This window comes from Abramis brama, assembly GCF_963993115.1.
Source record: "Abramis brama genome assembly, chromosome: 1".
NCBI classification, from domain to species: domain Eukaryota; kingdom Metazoa; phylum Chordata; class Actinopteri; order Cypriniformes; family Leuciscidae; genus Abramis; species Abramis brama.
The window spans coordinates 19,632,264-19,653,387 of record NC_139963.1 but is presented as its reverse complement, the minus strand read 5'-3'; the positions used below and the strand labels follow the sequence as shown (position 1 = coordinate 19,653,387).

At 36.9% G+C, this 21,124-nt stretch overlaps 1 protein-coding gene across 11 annotated transcripts in view; it reads left to right on the top strand.

Moving 5' to 3' along the window:
* spag9a (sperm associated antigen 9a) overlaps nt 1–20,718 on the top strand; it is a 40,295-nt gene extending 19,577 nt beyond the window's left edge. For 4 of the 11 annotated variants that reach the window (XM_084116336.1, XM_084116335.1, XM_084116331.1 and 1 more), the window contains 22 exons: nt 909–966; nt 1,058–1,210; nt 1,459–1,513; nt 1,803–1,933; nt 3,811–3,867; nt 3,982–4,146; nt 4,330–4,459; nt 5,377–5,466; nt 5,743–5,895; nt 8,132–8,303; nt 8,808–9,029; nt 9,770–9,953; nt 10,037–10,159; nt 11,622–11,702; nt 11,912–11,979; nt 12,079–12,227; nt 13,074–13,245; nt 14,401–14,514; nt 14,631–14,663; nt 15,011–15,190; nt 17,907–18,023; nt 18,148–20,716. In XM_084116336.1, the coding sequence (XP_083972462.1) occupies nt 909–966; nt 1,058–1,210; nt 1,459–1,513; nt 1,803–1,933; nt 3,811–3,867; nt 3,982–4,146; nt 4,330–4,459; nt 5,377–5,466; nt 5,743–5,895; nt 8,132–8,303; nt 8,808–9,029; nt 9,770–9,953; nt 10,037–10,159; nt 11,622–11,702; nt 11,912–11,979; nt 12,079–12,227; nt 13,074–13,245; nt 14,401–14,514; nt 14,631–14,663; nt 15,011–15,190; nt 17,907–18,023; nt 18,148–18,272 (2,732 nt within the window). In that variant the 3' untranslated portion in view covers nt 18,273–20,716. Of the gene's footprint in view, nt 1–908; nt 967–1,057; nt 1,211–1,458; nt 1,514–1,802; nt 1,934–3,810; nt 3,868–3,981; nt 4,147–4,329; nt 4,460–5,376; nt 5,467–5,742; nt 5,896–8,131; nt 8,304–8,807; nt 9,030–9,769; nt 9,954–10,036; nt 10,160–11,621; nt 11,703–11,911; nt 11,980–12,078; nt 12,228–13,073; nt 13,246–14,400; nt 14,515–14,630; nt 14,664–15,010; nt 15,191–17,906; nt 18,024–18,147 lie in introns of all 11 variants that reach the window. The other 7 variants (XM_084116334.1, XM_084116328.1, XM_084116333.1 and 4 more) reach the window with 4 other exon arrangements.
* Nucleotides 20,719–21,124: the final 406 nt, after the last annotated feature.

Sequence of the window (21,124 nt, the reverse complement as noted above, 5' to 3'; positions counted from 1 at the left end):
TATGATGAATAAAAAAGTAAAAAAACAGCATTTATTTTAAAATAGAAATATTTTGTAACATTATAAATGTCTTTAATGCCGATTAATGCCAAATTGATTTTGATCAATTTAATGTGTCCTTGCTGAATAAAGTATTAATTTCTTTAAAAAAAAAACAAACTTACAAACCCCCGACTTTTGAATTGTAGTTTATATATTATATTTATTTTAAATGGTATAATTAATCATCTTTATGAGTCAAGAACAGTTTTCAACCACATACTTAAATGAAATAATGTGCATTACATTTTTTAATGATTTAATCTTCCAATTTAGTCATAAAGGCTTTGGAACTTAGAAATCTTGAGCATCCCCAAAATAATTTTTAAAGCTCAAAAAAACAAAAACAAAAAACACAATTTTGATACCAAATTACCAAGTTTTTGTTAAACCTTTTTCACAAAGTGAAGCCTGGTCTCCCACACTACACTCTTTGTTCGTCGCTGTCTTGTTGGACAAATCAGCCGTAATATTAAATAATCTTGGCATGGATTCAGTGTGGGCCTGGTTAAGTAGCTCATCTAAATGTGGTTGAATAGTCGTGCTGATCTGTCAGTGGACTCTCCACTCTTTCCAGCATCTCTCTTGGTTTTTCTGTGACCTGTTAACTCTCACCTCACAGCTGTCCATTCCTGTTTCACTCTCCATGTGTCTGTCTCTCTGTCGAAACACATGCAGTGCATGCGCTTTCACATCCGAGTCTTTCCGGTAAGACCATTCATATGGCCTGTCCAACCTAAAAACACAGGGCACATAAAACTCATCTCAAACGTTTAGAATTTTTGAACAGTGTGTTTATTGTTGGATCATTGCAGTTGTCATCAATTTGCCTTGGTTTTACTCTAATCATTTTATGTTGTATTTTGCAGGCATGAGTCGTGAGGTGGAGAATCTTATTCAGGAAAATGTGCAATTGCTTGAGACAAAGTGAGTCCATTTTTAGTTGCTTTTTACAGTTTATTTGCTGTTTTATGTGGCTTTGTTGTTGACACCATATTGTTTGTGTTTGTGTGCACAGAAATGCATTGAACGTGGTGAAGAATGATTTGATCGCTCGTGTGGACGAGCTGTCCTGTGAGAGAGAGGTTCTTCAAGGGGAGCTGGATGCGGTTTTGCAGGCCAAAACCAAACTAGAGGAGAAAAACAAGGATCTGGAGGAGGAACTCAAAAAGTGAGCCATTTTTGTGTCCAAATAAAAAGCCAAAGGGGTGCATTTATATGCAGTTTTCATGGTGTAGTTGTCATGCAGTAGTAGAATAAATCAAACATGGCATATTCAGGTTAGCAGCCACAGGTTATGTTTATCACATTAATGTGCACCTTTTTCATAACATGCTACTTGGACTATGTAATTAAATGTTTAATTAGACTGTACAATTGCACTGAAAATTAGGGACTCATAAGAATATTTTATAACAGAGTGAAAGCGGAGACAGAGGTGGCCAAACAGAACAATAATAAAGACGAAGATGAGGTGAGTGGTATGAAAATATTTTTACAAGAATTATACATCAGGTCTTCTGAAGCCATATGATAGTTTTGTGTAAATTATAACTTGGTCACAGAAATTGTTGCCTTGCTCTCCAATGCATAATATTCATTCTACATTTTAGCTGACTTGTTCCAATGCCATTTAGCTTGGCATATTATATTATATTTAAAACAAAAAATGACAGCTAATACATGTTAAAATAATAATATCTAGGACCATATGCGTGTGTAATTTTTTTGTGTCATTTTCCTCTTTCATTGGGTTTCCGCAGAGTGATGTGCCCACAGCTCAGAGGAGAAGGTTCACACGGGTGGAGATGGCTCGAGTCCTGATGGAGCGAAATCAGTACAAGGAGAGACTGATGGAGCTGCAGGAGGCCGTCAGGTGGACAGAAATGATCCGGTAAGCATTTCACTGTAACACAGTACTGTAAAGAAAGGATATTTTTTCTTTAAAGTGCCCCTATTATGCTTTTTTGGATATTACCTTACATGTAATGTGTAATATAGATATTTGTGAATGTAAAAGGTCTTCAAAGATCAAAGTGCACAACAAGTTAAGTTATTGTATCTTAAACAAAAGAACCGATTCTGAACTGCCTGAAACGAGTTGTCAGTAATTCCAGTCTTACCTGCCCGAACCTACGTAGGTTTGTAACAAATCAGAGCAGAGTAGACCAATCACAACTGACTGGGCAACAGATGTGACCAATAAGAGCAGAGTAGACCAATCACAACAGACTGGACAACAGATCTAACCAATAAGAGCAGAGTAGACCAATCACAACAGACTGGACAACAGATCTGACCAATCAGAGCAGAGTAGACCAATCACAACAGACTGGACAACAGATCTGACCAATCAGAGCAGAGTAGACCAATCACAACTGACTGGGCAACAGATGTGACCAATAAGAGCAGAGTAGACCAATCACAACAGACTGGACAACAGATCTAACCAATAAGAGCAGAGTAGACCAATCACAACAGACTGGACAACAGATCTGACCAATCAGAGCAGAGTAGACCAATCACAACAGATCTGACCAATCAGAGCAGAGTAGACCAATCACAACAGACTGGACAACAGATCTGACCAATCAGACCAGAGTAGACCAATCACAACAGACTGGGCAACAGATCTGACCAATCAGAGCAGAGTAGACCAATCACAACAGACTGGGCATCATATCTGACCAATCAGAGCAGAGTAGACCAATCACAACAGACTGGTCAACATATCTGACCAATCAGAGCAGAGTAGACCAATCACAACAGATCTGACCAATAAGAGCAGAGTAGACCAATCACAACAGACTGGACAACAGATCTGACCAATCAGAGCAGAGTAGACCAATCACAACAGACTGGGCAACAGATCTGACCAATCAGAGCAGAGTAGACCAATCACAACAGACTGGGCATCATATCTGACCAATCAGAGCAGAGTAGACCAATCACAACAGACTGGGCAACATATCTGACCAATCAGAGCAGAGTAGACCAATCACAACAGACTGGACAACAGATCTAACCAATAAGAGCAGAGTAGACCAATCACAACAGACTGGGCATCATATCTGACCAATCAGAGCAGAGTAGACCAATCACAACAGACTGGACAACAGATCTAACCAATAAGAGCAGAGTAGGCCAATCACAGTAGACTGGGTCATCTGACCTATTAGAGCAGAGCTGACCAATCACAACAGACTCGGCCATCTGACCAATCAGAGCAAAGTAGATCAATCACAACAGACTGGGCAACAGACCAGTCTGAATCCTTTATCAAACCGTTTCCGACACTGTGAGAAAAGAAGTGATGCTGCAATGTATATTATGAGAAAATTAAAGTGTTTTTTGACCTCGTTGTCACAGGCCTGCACAACAAAATTAGAAATCTTTAAAATGTTATAATAGGGGGAACTGTATTGTCCAAAATGAAACATGAAAGCTCTTTTCTTTTCCTGTCCTTTTTAATAATTTTTTCGTTTTGTCCAAAATTATAATAAATTTGTTAGCACAGCAGCCAAGCAAATTATATGCTACTTATGATGCTACTGTTTTGTAGTCTGTTTGTAAACGGTTTGTTTATTTCTGATGTCTTTAGTGTCTGACAAGACCATCTTTTTTACGCTCAGCTTGAGCTCTGTTCTCATGCTAATTGTCAAAGAAAGTAGGCCAGTTTTTCTGGGTAATGAGCAAAAACCCCACACCGCCACATGGAGACACGTCTGGTTGCTCACGGCTCTCCTACAGTGATGTCTTGTTTTTCCACAGAGCTTCAAGGGAAAACTCTGAAGTTGCAGAGAAGAAGAGGTCAAGCATCAGGCAATTGTAAGACCTTTTATCTTAACTGCTCCTGAAAATTCGTCCACATGCTTGCTAATCATAAAGATCACAAATGTGAGTTCGGCCTGTTCACATCCATCTCTCCATGTCCTGTTCCAGCTTCAGTCGCCTGTTCAGTTCCTCCAGTTCCTCAACATCCAGCAACACAGCGAGAGGTTTACCATCCAACGTCAAGTACAACCCACCCAGCATCATGAAAAAGAGCAACACCTTCTCCCAGTTCCCCAGAGAAAAGTCCAAAGCATTTGACTTCCTTAAAGAAGAGTAACTTATACCTATGTTTTACCTTGTCAAACATATTAAAAATGTTATGGCTGTTGAGAACCATTAGATCTATAAACCTCATATGAAGATGTTCCTGTCTGGCATCACCCAGCACATCAAACTCAATTCATCATGCTCTGATCCTCTCCTCCCTTGTTGTTGTTTCTCTGTTTTTCTCATTAGGGTGGACTCAAGTGGTTCTCTGTCCCGCCGGGAGCAGAAGCGGGCTCAGTACCAGCATGTGAAAGCCCATATGCAGAAAGAGGATGGCAGGGTGATCGCACATGGCTGGAGTCTCCCGGGCAAATGCAAGGCAAGAGTTATACGTCTTGATAGTATATTGTCACAAAAAAGCAGTGACTATTTTTAGTTTATTGATTTTTAAAAAATATATATATATTTTTTTTTTAAATGACATATTTTCTACTTATATTTTTTGTAAAATATCTATAATTGTACTGTTATCTTGTTCTTAAAGGGGATTCATAATTTTGTTTATGGGGTCTACTAGATTGGAATACGTTTACATCATTTAATGTTCAAAAAACTAATTTTTCTTATAATTTACATTTGTCTTATAATTTATAATTGCAGCACCTAGAGTTGTCAAAAAGTACTGAAATTTAAAAAATGTGTCTATACCAGCATTTCCCTCTAGCATTTTGAGCACTGTTGAACAGATTCTTAAACACCTCTGATTGGCCATTATGTTGACGCACTCAACATATATGTCTGTGATTGACTACAATGATCAACAATGACATCTTTGACGCTCTTCGCCGAGCGCATACACAGATACACACGGGAGCGTTTAAAAGCAGGCATCTATCAGCGGATCCCGGATTCGCTGAAAAACGCTGCTTTCAAACGCTACCGTGTCTGTGTTAGCGCTCGGCGAAGAGCGTCAAAGATGTCATTGTTGATCATTGTAGCCCTTGAACGGACACATAAACACAAAATTATGTCTAAATACCTGTCTCTTGTTTATGTCATAAGTGAATTATCATATAAGTCATGATTATTTGCTTCAGAAGTCATGGAAATATGTAGGAATACGTGTACGAACCCTGTTTTATATTGTTTATTTAAACTTTTTTTATGTTATGTTTTATTTCGTTTTTTATCTTGCTCTTAAGTACTATTTAAAAGCACTGCAACATTTGATTTTATTAATTCCATATTTTCCACATTTCTACATCTATAATTGTGCTGCTATCCTTTTCTGTATAGGTTACCAATGGTGGCCATGCAGAGAACAAAATAAACCTACCTGTTCCTGTGTGTCTCAAGCCCCTGGAGCAGAAAGATGCTTCTATGAAGGTGAGGACTAGAAGGAAGGTTAATTTAGTGAGGAAAGATGAATGGATTGAAAATTACCTGAAATATGAAAATAATTCAAATCAGACCATACTGCTTTTTCAGTCTTCCTGTGCAAATTTCTCATTCCATTTTGCTTCAGTAGTTTTGTCTTTTGAGAAAAATATAAGTGTACCTACATGTATGAAGACTTATTCGGGTTCACCAGACCTTACTCTGCTGATATGAACTCCTGCTGTCAGCCTCTAATAGATTTATTTTTCTGATTTCCCCTTGTAGCTCTTGTGTGCAGCTGGAGTGAACCTCTCAGGTGGACGGTCATGCGAGGGAGGCTCTGGCGTTTCTGGTGAAGAGTCTATGGTGGAAGCTGACGCCTCCAAACAGAGGAAAGGCTCTCAGAGCAGCCTAGATCAGCTGGAGCAGGAACCTAAAGTAAAATATTTCATTAAACTTTTAAAAGGGCCTTATCATGGACTTGTTTGAAGTGAGCTTGATGTAGAAATTAGACAAAGCTCATTCAGAAATCATCATGGTCATGGCATCAAAAGTATGAGCTTAGTTTGAGAGGGTCTGATTATAATTTAACCAACAGTAATTCTGGATTGCGTCCACCAACAAGTAAATAGGAAATAAGCGAATCAGAACACTGCGCGCCAAACCAGCAGTATGTGCGCAAGCGTGAACCACTAGTGTTTTTGTCTCACTCTGGATCTGCCACTGCATCACATTTCTCTCTGCGTGGCGTGGAGTGTCCGTTTTTATGTCGGCTCTCATGTTAACTGGTTAGAGCTTGTGTTAGAGCACAGTGCCTGCGTGACACACACACTTCTCGAGCCGCGCCGAAACCGCGTGCTAGAAATAGAACCGCAACCGACGCCTATTTTTCACGCGACACGCAAGAGTGTTGGAAGTTTTCAGACAAAATAGAAGGCGCAAATACATATTATAAATTACATTTTGATGCTTGAAAGTCTCTCGGTTTTGACAAATGCATATATAATTGTAATTTAAAAAATAGGCCTAATTATCGATTTTCAAATAGTGCCCCTGCCCTGTCAATAAGCCTACAGAACGAAATATTCTGTAGCCTATTTTGCCGTCAATACTGCCGACGTTGTCTTTGCTGTATCAGGCTATATATATTATGTTTAACATCCAAATGTAGATGGTCTGTCAGCGCACAGAGCCACGCAGTCGCAGACAGCACGTGAAGTTCGTGAACACCGAATTCCCTTTTCTTTCTTATCTATTTGTGTTTGAACAGACATGTGCACGAAAAAATAAGCCAGTGTCTGTCTCAACGAGTTTCCCCGTAAACGCAGTCAAAATAAAACGGATGCGTGTCATTACCGGTATTAGATACGTGCATTCTTAAAGGGACAGCACCCAATATACCTGCAGCTGTTTGTGTCACCAAAGTTAATCAAACAACAAAAGAGAAAGAGAAAAATCACGTTTTGTCAAAAGATAAACTGTATTAATACTTAATACAGTTAATTTACCTGAAAAACATAAAGCACTGCTTTATTTCTCGTGTATTTGTGTTTTATTGTATTTATATTTGTATTTTGTTTATTAGTTTCTATGCAGATGCACTAGGCCTACCCTACACAATTACCCCAATCATCCTAGAATTATTAATTCTTTACAAAAAGAGCTATTCAAATCATCAGGTGAAATTGTTTTCAGGAAGTAGCAGTAAAGCAAGAAGAAGAAGTGCAAGATAGTTTTTCTAAATTTCATTTTATGTGCCTATAGGAGTGGGTTGGGGATGGTGGCAATGTAGTATCTGGATATTTGCCGCGGGACGAGGGCTTCGATTACCTCTCTCTTTTTTGACCATACATGTGTTTGCACCCCTGACTTTTACATAACATGTTTGGTATCTAGACTCTTGAGTGAGGGTATTGTTACTTATTCGAAATGCGAAGAGGCTAGCCAATCATGATAAACATCATTTATATATGCACCTATTTAGCCCCGCCCCTTTTCATAGTTGCGCCTGTTTATTCTGTTTTCTGGTTTGTATTTCCACAGCATGGAGGTAAGATCTTACGGATTTATGAATGAACCGCTCGTTTAAAAATCTTCCCGGTCTGCTGGCATTTGTTATGACATCCGCTTCAAACATCACAGTGTTCTTGATAACCTTCATTTACTCTACAATAAGTAAATCTACTTCTCCAGATAACTGCTCTTTCACAGCGATGCCCTAGAAATATACAGGGCTACTGCAAAAACGGTTCAAAGTTCAAAGACAAAGTTCTAAAGTTGGCTGCTGCGCGGTTGTTTCTCTGGTGCATAAGGTCTATAGAAGCCCTGTACATAAGAAAGGCAGAGTGACACAAACCTATAAATCAGAGATTTCATGCTTAAAACAATAAAAAAATATCTGCCAGTGCGGTAAGAAAAATAAACATGATTTAAAGGGATAGCAAGCTTATTGTGCTTAGCCCATTGGCAGACATTTTTGCCGGTTTTAAGTGTAAAGTCACTTATATTTTTCAGAAAACAACACTCATTTTGCTTTTTAAGTCACTTTTTCTTGATTTAAGGATGTTTAAATGTTTGTACTTGAAAACAAGACAAAATACAGGGGGGGAAATCTGTTTTTGCAGTATAATATATTTATTAGTCCTCAATGCAGTGCTATTCTGTGTGTTGACAGGAGCAGGAACGGGAGCAGGCGGTGCATGTGGAGATGTCCAGTCGTGTTTGGATCTGTACGAGCACGCACTCCTCCACAAAGGTGATGGTCATGGATGTGACGCGGCCCGACGACCTGCTGGACAGCTTCTACGTCTGTAACTCATGTGTGCTGTGTATCGCCAGTGTGCCAGGTCAGAATTGTACATAACACATCATCATTTGTACACTTTTGTTGTCATGTTTCTTTCAATCATAGGCATAAATATCATTATATCTTGATAAACAAATGCAAAATGTAAATGGTATCATTGTACTAGGGCTGCGTGATTTGACCAAAAAATTATATTGTTATTTAAGAACAAATATATGTTTGTTATAAAAAAACAGAGAACACACTCTGATACGAGTAGAAATAGGTACTTTTTAAGCGTGACTTCTTTACAGGAAACCAACTCAGACCCTTTTCAGTATTCAAACTTAAAGAGAGTGCATTGAGTTTGTACCCTTACTTTGAAATTGGGCTCAAAACTCATTTTAGTCTACAAAACACTAATTATTGAGCTATAAATCTGTGCATGTCTAGTTTTGTTTCTTGGAATTCTGCAGATAATTTAATTAATAATTCAATTAAAGGCAGTGGAGAAATAATTCAATAATAAAAAGCAATAATGTTGTTTTTGTAATATGATTTCCAGGAGTCTTGGAGACAGACTATCCCGCAGGGGAGGAGATTCCTCAGGATTTGGAGGCGGGACCAGACGTTTTATTGGCCAGTAGCAGCTCTCAGGGCAGTGAGGGTGTGTTGAGTGACGTGTCAGCGGTGGGCTGCAGCCTTGAAGAGTCCAGCTCAGGATCTCAGACGGGGAGCACAGGAGTCAACGAACAGTCAGCAGAACAGAGTCCTGCCAGAGGAAGTGGTAGGAACCATTTGTAGCTCAGTGTAGAATTCATGTCATTTTGGCAACTTTAATAGAACCATTAGTTCAGACTCTAAATTGTTGGGGGTTTTTTAAGCTTAAAAGCAAAGTCCTGGCTTACCTGGCACTTGGAAGTAGTGATTTTTAAAATACGACTTCATGAAGCTTTGAAATATTTATAAATCTTTTGTTTCGAATCAGTGGTTCGGAGCTTGATTTTACCGTGTCACGTGATTTTAGTAAACAAGGCTTCATATCGTTTGGAACCTTGGTTTCGAAACATTTAAGAATTCAGAAGGTTTGTGGCGGAGATTTCGTGAACCCATGAACAAGTTTCTAATGGTTAACTGATCTCGGGTCAGTTTTGTAATGTCGGTTAATTTATTATTAATTTAATGAATTTCAGTACTTGTGTGTTTATAATACAAAAAGGTTAATTATATTTATTGCTTCTACACAAAACAAGCACTACAAATAAGAATGCAAATCTTACTGAAACTTCATATTTAATGATATTAAATTATTTGCAGATTACATTTAATAGATTACACTTTCATGAAACGTGCAATTAGAGGTGTTTGGGCTGAATTTTTGATGCATGTACAATGTCCGTTGCATTGTCCAGCCAGCCTGTGGTGTTTTGAGCTCTTCAAAACAGCGAATCATTTTGTCAAGCAGTTTGTCAGAGTTTCGAAAAGCTTTGTATCTCCCATCACTACTTGTAAGTCTCTCTGTTGTAGATCTCTCCAGAGCTCCCAGTGAAGACGGGGTCCCTGCAGCAGAGGAGGCTACGGAGGCCACTGAGGAAGACCAGGAGAGCCCAGGACAGGACACCAGTCAGCCAGGAATCTACACAGAGCATGTGTTTACAGACCCACTCGGTACAGAGTCTTCTGGGGCGTCAGCAGGCAACGATAACCAAAGGTGAGTCAGACCCAGTGTCTTATCGTTGTTGATTTACATCCAGATTTGGATGGGAACTCATCCTTGGTTGGGTTCCTCTCCAGGGAGTCAGATCAAGGCAGGGACGATGCGGTCTCAGCAGGAGGAAAAGTGGATCAGGCAAAAGAAGAGACCCAGCGGATGAGCAGCGCGTTGCCCACCATGTGGCTGGGGGCTCAGAATGGCTGGTGAGATGCACGCAACACAAAAAAACAGCTTCTGGCCACAAGCACCATATACATTTCCATTATGGCAAGCAACAGACTTTATTAAACACCAAAATAATAAAGATTTGAAACACTCAATACTGAAACTTTTCAAAAAATGTCAAAAGTTTAAATATGTAGAGAGAAATCATGTTAAATAAATAGGCTAGGCAAAATTAGTTTTATATAGGAGTTTATATATACGTATGAGTTTGTATATGAGTATATACAGTACTGTTCAAAAGTTTGGGGTCAGCAAGTTTGTTTATTTTAAATAAATTAATACTTTATTCAGCAATGACTCACTAAATTGATCGAAAGTGACAGTAAAGATCTTTATAATGTTACAAATAAATGTAAAAAAAAATTCTGTTTGTTTGTTCATCAAAGAATCCTGAAACAAAATATTAATACATGAAGTAGCATAACTGTTTTCAACATTGATAATAATAAGTAATGTTAAATGTTTCTTGAGCAGCAAATCATCATTTTAGAATGGTTTCTGAAGGATCATGTGACACTAAAGACTGGAGTAATGATGCTGAAAATTCAGCTTTGAACCACAGGAATAAATTACATTATTACACTTATTAATATAGAAAACAATTACTTAAAATTTTAATAATATTTCACAATATTACTGTTACTGTATTTTTGATCAAATAAATGCAGCCTATTTCAAAACATTAAAAAAATGGATCCATGGTCACGACATGGATTTTTAAAAATTATTTTAACATGTTCCTTGAAGTTCACATATAATGTTAATAAAGATTTTTTCACAAAAAAACAAAACAAATATATATGTGTAAAAACAATTATTTTTAACCTTAATCCTTTTAAGGCTGGTCAGTAAACGGCCACTGTTATGATTGGCTAACGTCATTGCATAAGGAAACGGTATCAACGCCCACTCGTTATTGCATGAGAGTGTTTATATTTGATTTCACGAAACAAAATGCTCCGAACAAACATACAATCCTTCAACGTGATCCAGGACGGCATTAAACTAAACCATCCAATTGTTCCTAATGCTGTGAACCTTTTGAAGTATGTACAGAGACGCAAACCAGCTGTTAAACTGGATTCGTCAAAACAAACGTTCCTTAATTTTGCTTCCATACTTCTTTGGATCTCACTTTTACAATCCGCATCTGTAGTATTTTTGTCCACTAAGAAATTTGTGAAAAATTATACTTTTAATTTTTTGTCAGCTGAACAATCAACACTTAAGCACTCAAAAGTATGACACTGCCTGCCTTGTTTTCATTCATGCCAAATAAATGTTGTGTCTACTTTGACTAAGATCTACAGTATAGGAACTGCACTGCACTGAAAAAAATATTTAGAGAGCTGTTTAATGTACACTCTATCAGATCATCAACGATTTGTTATATTGCACCATTGAAAAACAACCTGACATTTGCAAATGTCTTTCATGTAGTTTATACGTGCACTCATCAGTCGCTCGATGGAGGAAGTGTCTTCATGCTGTCAAGCTGAAGGATTCCATCTTGAACATAGTGTAAGTGGAAAGTAACAAATTCAGGAAGGTAATATAACAACTTTTGGAATATTGTTTATTTTATATTTGAGTGGAATTCCAATATATGTAGCCAGATGATAAAGCAATTTGCTTTTTAGCTCTACTTTTATTGCACTTTAATGCAATCTTGAGCTGCAATAAAAAGAAAACACTGAGTGCTAATGATATTGTATATTGTTTCGACATAGACATGTGAAAGGCCGTGTTTTGGTGGCTCTGGCTGATGGTACACTGGCCGTCTTCCACAGAGGTCTTGGTAAGACACTGTCAGTTTGCTAATAATTCAGAAACTTATCTTAACTTTGACATTTACTTGTTAAAAAAACAACAAAACATCTTGCTTCTACTTTTACAGACAGCCAGTGGGATTTGACCAACTACCACCTCTTGGACCTCGGCCGGCCACATCACTCAATCCGCTGCATGACCGTTGTGCATGATAAAGTGTGGTGCGGCTACAAGAACAAGATCTATGTCATTCAGCCCAAAGCAATGAAAATAGAGGTTCAGGATTATGTCTTTACTCTATTAGCTTTTTCATTTTTTGAAAAATGTGTTGCATGCAATTTTTATTAGTATTTGTTAAATTCAGTTTTCATGAGAGCAAAAATTCCTGTTTAACTTTGCCTATTTTCAACCCGCTTTGAATTGTAACGATGTCGATAGAATATGTAAATGAACTATGCTTACTCGTTCTCCGTGTTACCTGGACCGAGAAAATCACGTTTATTTGTTTTGCTTTGGGTCGAAACTGACGGAACAGCAGTTTCTTTCAGTTTTCTCCTGCGTTTGGCACAAAACACTGTGTTTGTGGTCATCCAATTTGAAATGTTAACTACAAACACTGAGGTTTTTCATATTTTCCATGACTGTGTTTTCTCCGTATTTACGATTCAGCCTCTAGTGCCTACAACACATTGGATCCTTCACTGGAAACCGGAAGTAACTCTCTCTCCTGCTAAACGTTAACTCTTTGAATTCTTGCAGCTTGGAACGATACAAGTCAACACCATTATAATTTGCTGAAAAGTATTTCCCACTTAAGCAAGGCGATATTTGTCTCTGGTTAAGCGTATCCGTAGCAGAAGGCTGGGAGTGGCCTTGGATGGCAACACGCCTAATGAAGTTTTCCTACCTATTTGGCAAAAGGAAAGACAACAGCCTTTTTTCTCTGTTTTCTCTAGTCAGGTAGCACGGATTTCAAAAATTGTTTCACCTTTCTACTGTGTAGGCCGACATGTTATATAGAAAACCCATTTTGCCAGCGGTGAAGTTCTCCTTTAACTTGCTTAAGCAGGATGTTTTTACAATAAGTTGTGATGCATTTCTCATTGGGTATTTATGAAACAGAAGTCTTTTGATGCCCACCCGCGTAAGGAGAGTCAGGTGCGTCAGCTGGCCTGGGTGGGTGATGGGATTTGGGTGTCCATCCGGCTAGACTCCACCCTCCGCCTCTTCCACGCTCACACCTTCCAGCATCTCCAGGACGTGGACATTGAGCCTTATGTCAGCAAAATGTTAGGTGAGAATACTGTGAAAATTTTGTTTTTTTTTCTTTAGGTTCATGGTCACCTTTTATTATTCTGCTTAATATTGTGAAATATATTACAATTTAAAATTCTCTATTGTAATATATAGTAAACTGTAATGTATTCCTGTGATCAAAGCTGAATTTTAGTCTTCAGTGTCACATGATCCTTCAGAAATCATTCTTATATGATGATTTGATGCTCAAAAACATTTCTGATGAAAACTGCTTCATGTTTTTGTGAAAACTGTGATACATTTTGTTTTTCAGGATTTTATGATGAATAGAAAGTTCAAAAGTATTTATTTGACAAATATTTTGTTACATTTTGTCCCTTTGATCAATTCAATATCCTTGCAGTGCACATGTAGCTTTTGGGCCTCTAGTGGTTAAACAAAACTGAATGCATTTTGCAGAAGAACATTGTTTTGGTTGCACAGCGCTACAACAACCATAATGAAATGACCCTTCACAACAGATAATGCTTTACAATGAACTCTGTTAAAGAACTACATATGGCAATTTATGTTCAATAAAATACCTCACTCACCTTTTGAGTAATAAAAACACTATCTCTAAGTTGCTTTTACAACTTTTTACAATGATTCATTCAGACACAACTGTTCTGCTTTGTTTGGAACTGTTATCATTGGTCAAATAGAGCAAAAATAGTTAAAATGTACTGACATTACTGTTTAAAAATGTAAATGAATATCAACTTATTGTTTATTGAACTGTTGTATTACATTTGCAATTGTGCTGAAGTAATTTTTTCCTTGTGTGATATTGCTTAACTATATGATATAAAAAAAACAATCTCGTACAATTTATATCTTGAATTTTGCGGGCATTTAATTCAATTTGTGGCCATTTCCTACCCTGCACAATGCTATTTCACGTCAACTCCTGACTCGCTTGCTTGTTGTTAAGCTAAATGGAGGGTTACAGTTATCGAAACCAGATTCGCCTGACAGCGAGCCTGAAAAGACCTGTTGTCTCTTTAAAAAAATTAAGTCTGTCTGACCCAAAACTTTTGATTGGGAGTGTGCATCTGAAAAACACATGAAATTACAAGACAAGATTTGAACTCTTTTATAATATGCTTTGGAATAAATACACAATAATCGGACTTCCACTCGTCTTTAACAGGAACAGGGAAACTGGGCTTCTCTTTTGTGAGGATTACGGCTCTAATGGTTTCCTGTAACCGGCTGTGGGTGGGAACAGGAAATGGTGTCATCATCTCCATCCCGTTATCAGACTGTAAGCCAACATCACAGCACACATAAACACATGTACATCAGTAGTATTTGATGTGGAAGGCAGCTTTAGTTTCAGTCTCTTTGGCCACTTCTCTCTGTTCTCTCTCGTCTCTGTAGCTGTAGGTCAGTGTGGATATCTAGGTCAGAGGGGTGAGTGGGAAACACATTGTTGACAGCTGATTAATTCTGAAACAAAGCTGTCTTGCTTGGCTTGTTTGCTTTTATGCTCAGCTGTGTTCAATATTTCATAACCAAGTTCTTTGTTCTTAGTTCGTAGATCGTCCTCTCTCTCCAACCAACTTCATCTTTCTGAGCTTATCAACAGTGAATCTGCATCTAGTCGAAATTTGCTTTTAATGCTTTAATATTATTGGCTGTATCCCAGTAATTTCGCAACGAAAGGCTGTGCTTTGAATTTGACAGGCATCTTCTCTGCAAGATACTAACTGCTAACATTAGATGCTTTAGACACTTGAGTTTACACACTTTTCCCCTAGCAGCTAATAAGACGGTGGGAGCGATCGCCTGTCGTCCAGGTGGGGCGGTGCGAGTGTACGGCGATGACACCGTGGTCGGTGCTGTGACTGGCTCGTACGTACCGTACTGCTCCATGGCACACGCTCAGCTCTGCTTCCATGGCCACAGAGACGCTGTTAAATTCTTTGCTACAGTTCCAGGTATAATATCATAACATTAGCCACCTTATTTTGAAACACGGAAGCAAGCTATTTTCTGTGAATGTGCAAGACTTCCTATTCACTAGAAGAATAACTAGAAGAAAACATTAAATGGTAAATGGCAATTTACAAATGCTCATACATTCAAAATAAGGTGGATATGGACCGTTGTGAAGCCTCATGTTTGAAGAAGTCGACTCCATTCAATTAAGTGCCTGATTATTGAAAGTTTCATGATAACATCATGATAAGATTAATATTACTACAGTAACATTAAGGACCATGTTGAGGATATGTGGGTCAATCTCACAAACAAAATGTTTTAGCTCAAAATAAAAAAGAATATTACAATAATATATTATGAATAATAATATCGTAATAACAACATATTACAATAATACATGCATAAATAAATAAACAAATGCATATTCTGAAATATTCAAACATTCCTATATAACATAAATCAATACTTTTATATTAAAATGGTATATTAACAGTAAATGCAGCACAATAAATACCAAATACTACTATGGTGTAAAGTGTATATGTATGTTTATTTTTGCAATGTAAATAATATATATATATATATATATATATATATATATATAATATAATATAATATAATATAATATAATATATATATATATATATATATATATATATATATATATATATATATATATATACAGTAGGACTGGGCGATAAAACGGTATTGGTATTTATCAACGGTACACCATTGTCGGTAACGATATAAAAAATGTTCAATATAGCGCTCGATATTCTCATTAAAATGCGCGCATCACTGGCACGACCACCACAACGTTGCCCAACATCAAATGGCAAACGTAATGAAAGCAGAACGAAACTGCGCTACACATTATTTTGTGCTTCACGGACAGTTTAACAGTTTGGACCAACATCTGTGCAGTGCGAGCCGATCTTGATCAAGCGACACTGTTACTACAGCGCTAAGAGATCCAGTAAAGAAAGCATTTGAATTCGCCACTGAAGTAATAAAATCGCTGTTAGATCTTGTGAGAAGCATTCAAATTTCTCTGTTATTAACGTACCAAACTGCGCTGACATGGAAACATTGTGCCATGAATAAACTAGTACAGTATATATATATTGAATAAAGAGAATAATGTTTTACATTGCAAAAATTACATTGCATTACAATGCAAAAATAGCTACATTTATTAATCTCTTTTAGGCAAGTAAAGCATTTAAGAATGATGTTTGCTAGACATACTATACCATTACATAAAATCAGATAGAAGATGGGGTAATACTTTATTTTGATGGTCCCTTTTGAACATTCTGTTACTATAAGTAACTTTGCAACTACATGTCAACTTGCAGTCATTAGAGTATCAGTAGACTGTTAGCTTAATATATGTGGACTCTTTATTGTGATGGTCCTCAAATAGACGTACTGACTATAAGTAACTTTGCAACTACATGTCATCTTATTCTAACCCTACCAGTCTACTAATACTCTATAAACACTGAGAGTTAGTAGAGATATGGCAAGCCGTTTTAACTTTTATTCATTTCCAGGATATGAATTGTTGATATCAAGAATTACATTTTTGATATCATCAATTACATTTTTTGATATCAAAAATGTAATTGTTGATATCAACAATTTAATTCTTGATATCAAAAATGTAATTGTTGATATCAACAATTTAATTGTTGATATCTGTAATTATATTTTCACTAGTGAAATGTCACCATAGGCTGCCATTCAAAATCAATTGTTGATTTCTTACTAGTTGAAATTCCAATTTCACATATCAGAAATACAATTCTTACTAGTAAAAACCTTTATTTTTGATATCAAGAATTCAGTTGTCACTAGTTGAAATGTCTATTCTTGATATCAACAATTGAATTGCTACTAGTAAAGTTTTTCATTTTTGATATCTGAAAATGTATTTCTGATATCAATATTATTTCAGATATCTAAAATGGCTTTCTTACTAGTAACAATCACATTCATGATATCAGAAATTAACATTGTCACTAGTGAAAATGGAATTATTGATATCAAAAATGAACATTGTTACTAGTAGCAATTCAATTGTTGATATCAAGAATAGACATTTCAACTAGTGACAACTGAATTCTTGATATCAAAAATAAAGGTTTTTACTAGTAAGAATTGTATTTCTGATATGTGAAATTGGAATTTCAATTAGTAAGAAATCAATTCTTGATATCAACAATTGATTTTGAATGGCAGCCTATGGTGACATTTCACTAGTGAAAATATAATTACAGATATCAAGAATTATAGTTTTTACTAGTTGAAATTCAATTGTTGATATCAAGAATTATCATTTTAACTAGTGAAAATTTAATTGTGGATATCAAGAATTAGCATTGTTACTAGTAGAAATCTAATTCCTGATATCAATAACTATCATTTTAACTAGCGAAAATTGAATTGTTGATATCAAGGATTCATATCCTGGAAATGAATAAAAGTTAAAACGGCTTGCCATAGTAGAGATGTAGGTGCAACAGAACGTGTTAAAGGTACCATCAAAATAAAGTGAAACCTTAAATGGTGAAAAATATGCTGTGTGTGCAAAAAAAAAATTGATATGCATTTTACTAGATGAAAGAACGTTTTCAGCATATTGCTTTAAATCTGTGGTGTTCTATATAATGACTGGTGGAGTGCAAATGTGTTAATGCTGTGTTTCAGGTCAGGTTATTGTGCCGGGAGCTGAAGGCACACCTGACAACTCAGACTCTTCAGCCCAAGACGGCAAGAGCATGCTTATCATGAGTGGAGGAGAGGGATACATCGACTTCAGAATCGGTAAGAGCTTCAGTGCCAGTGTCTCCAGGACCTGTCCATGAGCAGCAGATGCCTCACATTGTAAACCTATTAAATATGCACATTCTGCTCTGCTGACAAACCATCTCTTTTTTTTTGTTCTCAGGTGATGAAGATGGTGGTTTGGGACGAGATGAAGATGAAGAATCAGGCGAACCTACGTTGAAACTGCAGTCGGCTCCTGCCAAGCCGGAGCGCAGTTATGTTATAGTCTGGCAGGTTGCGCAGTGAGTGACTGATGAATCACTGCTTCGGGTTAAACGGAGAACTCTAGATCAAACCCACACGGACATACTTTTCTTCTTATTGATGCGGATATTGTCATTAATAATAATAGTGTTGTTCTTAATCCCTACATCACAATGAGTTCTTTAATATTTTTTTGCTTAGATGTTTATTTAATTTTATTGTTTTATATAAATCTGGCATTGACAGAAGAGATCAGTGTTGAAATGAAGGAACAAAACGACAACTTTAAGTCCGTCCACAACTATATCGCAACTATATGAAAATCCTGTGCTAAAAGTCTTAAAGGTTTACATGTAACTTTAGGGAACTATTATAATGTTAGCTGCTTGAGATGATTTTTGTAGTTTTTTTTTATGTTGTTCACAGAATTGATCAGAGGTTTCTCTGTGCACTATGGCAGTGGTAGCATTGTGTAGTTCATGTATATAGAAACTCAGAGAGCTATTTTTGCTATATGTCTGCCGTAGATCTCGTGAGCGGTGTGTCTCGGCACCTTACAGCATGGTGTGCGTGTCTGTATGTGTGTATTTCTCGCTTGCATGAGTCCTGTATCATTCCTATACGGAGCCTCGGAGCTCTAGAAATTCGGGCTTCTTTCACGCTAGAGCTTTCTGACACTTTAAAGACCGTACCGAACAAACATTATCTCCGGAAAGAGCAACATATGGAAGAGCTGCATGATTCAAATTGAAAAATCAACAAAAAAAAATCACAGTTCTCAGACGATTCTGAACAGACAACTGAACAAAATAATATCTAATTTATTAGAGGTTCTGACAAAATGTTAAGTGCTGCAGTCTATATAAACATTATATAAAAATGTTTATTTAATTCAAATTCTATTTTTTTTAATCGGTTTGAACGAATGATTCAGTGACTCACTTAAATACTTCTTGTTTCATTACTGAATGAATCATTGTTTTTGATCAAATCTCTTGAATGAATGATTCAATGGCAAATAAATATTTTTAACATTCACTTGTCGCCACCTACTGGTGTAACGATGTAACTGATACAATCATTATTTGAAGTGCCACATTACTTTAAAAGGTGATTTGCTCAGTTTTTTTATTGCTACCGTAGACATCAGTGTTTATATCCAGATTCCAAACTGTAAACTTTTATCCCAGTACTTCTGTGATAATTTGAATTATTGTAAGACAGAAACAACGATACTGTTTGGTTGAAAAGGCAGCACTTATGCAGATTTGAATGTTTCGGTGTGCTTTTGGTTTAATAGCCAGGCGAATTGTTGTCATTTAGGAATAAAAAGCTGCGTTCACACTGCCAATTTCATTTCAATGGAGAGCTTTAAATTTCCGGCGTCACGAGTGACAGTTACCGTTGGCGACAGAATCGTGTGGGTGTTTGAATTGATATTGCAATCTCTTAACGATTAATTGTGCAGCTCTAATACGCGGTAGTGTTTATTGCAGTAGAGATGGTCTACCCTTTTACCAAAGGATGAAACGTAGAACAAATAGCACGTAACTAAACAGCCTAATTTTCAAATATTTTGCATTGCCAAGGCTTTTTGATGTTCTGTGACTCTCTTGAATGGACAAACAATGGACAAAATAATGTTAATAAAAAATTGACAGGGATTGTATAATACATGATTTGTATTTCTTGTGTTGGATTTAGTTTTGTTTGCTTCAGCACTAAACATACCAGATAATTAATATGGGTTTTGTCTGTATTGTATGTCCCGGGCCTCGTTTCGAGTGTTATATTTTCTAATTCTGAGTTTTGTGCTCCTTTTGTATCTGCTCTGTTCAACACTTTTATTGTACCTTGATGTCTGTTGAAACAAATGCAACAGGATATTTGACTTTTTATGTGTAAATGGGGAAATGGGTAGGTTTTGGGCTTTTTGTTTCTTTTAAATTCTGACACATAAAGGGAATCTTTATATCCTCATCTACACCATTCCAAGTATTTATTTTTCATAATGAACTTTGTGGTTCAGAATGTAACTTTTTACATATTTGTGAACAAGGACGTTATTGTTTTGCTTTACGTCAGACACAGATGTTGTCATGTTGAAGGAACTGACTAATAATTTTGACAGTATTAGACGGCGTATGACGTATAACCTCCATGGATCGTTCGGAAATCAACATGATTATTGTACTGAGCTATGCATGTTTTTTTTTAAAGTATACTGCAGTTTGTTCATGTTTGTTTATCGCCACCTTTTTGGGTGGTTGTGTGTATATGTGTGAGTGTGTAGAGATGATTGAGAAATATTACTGCATTTGTGTGTGGATGAGTGTGTGTGTGTGTGTAGTCGCTGTATCCCTTAACTCTTACTGGACTTGCTGTGTGTGCCACGGCTTGTCATCACTGTTTTTCTTGTCAAAAGTTTGCTAAAACTGCATCATAGCCTTATTTTTAAATTCTATTAAACTCGATTTCATGGGGAATTAACTTTCTGTCTTGGTTTTATTCAATTGTTATAAAATAGTCTGATTCACAAACCTCTCCGGTTACTCCCGTAACCTTGGTTCCCTGAAATGAGGGAACGAGACATTGCGTTTACTAACCCCCTTCCTCCAAATACTACTGAAGCCTTATTAAATCATGCCAGTAACACTGGCCAATGGCGTTCAAGCGTACAAGATATGGGTGAGCTTCCCTGCCATATAAGCCAGTGCTGAATGTCTTTCATTCAGAATCTTGACTGAAGCAACCTGATATTGCAAGATCCTGAGCTAGGTAATACAGCAGTTTATGCAATGTCTCATTCCCTCATCTCAGGGAACCGAGGTTACGGGAGTAACCGGAGACGTTCCCTTTCGATTTTGTTTCTCAACATTGCATTTGCTAATACT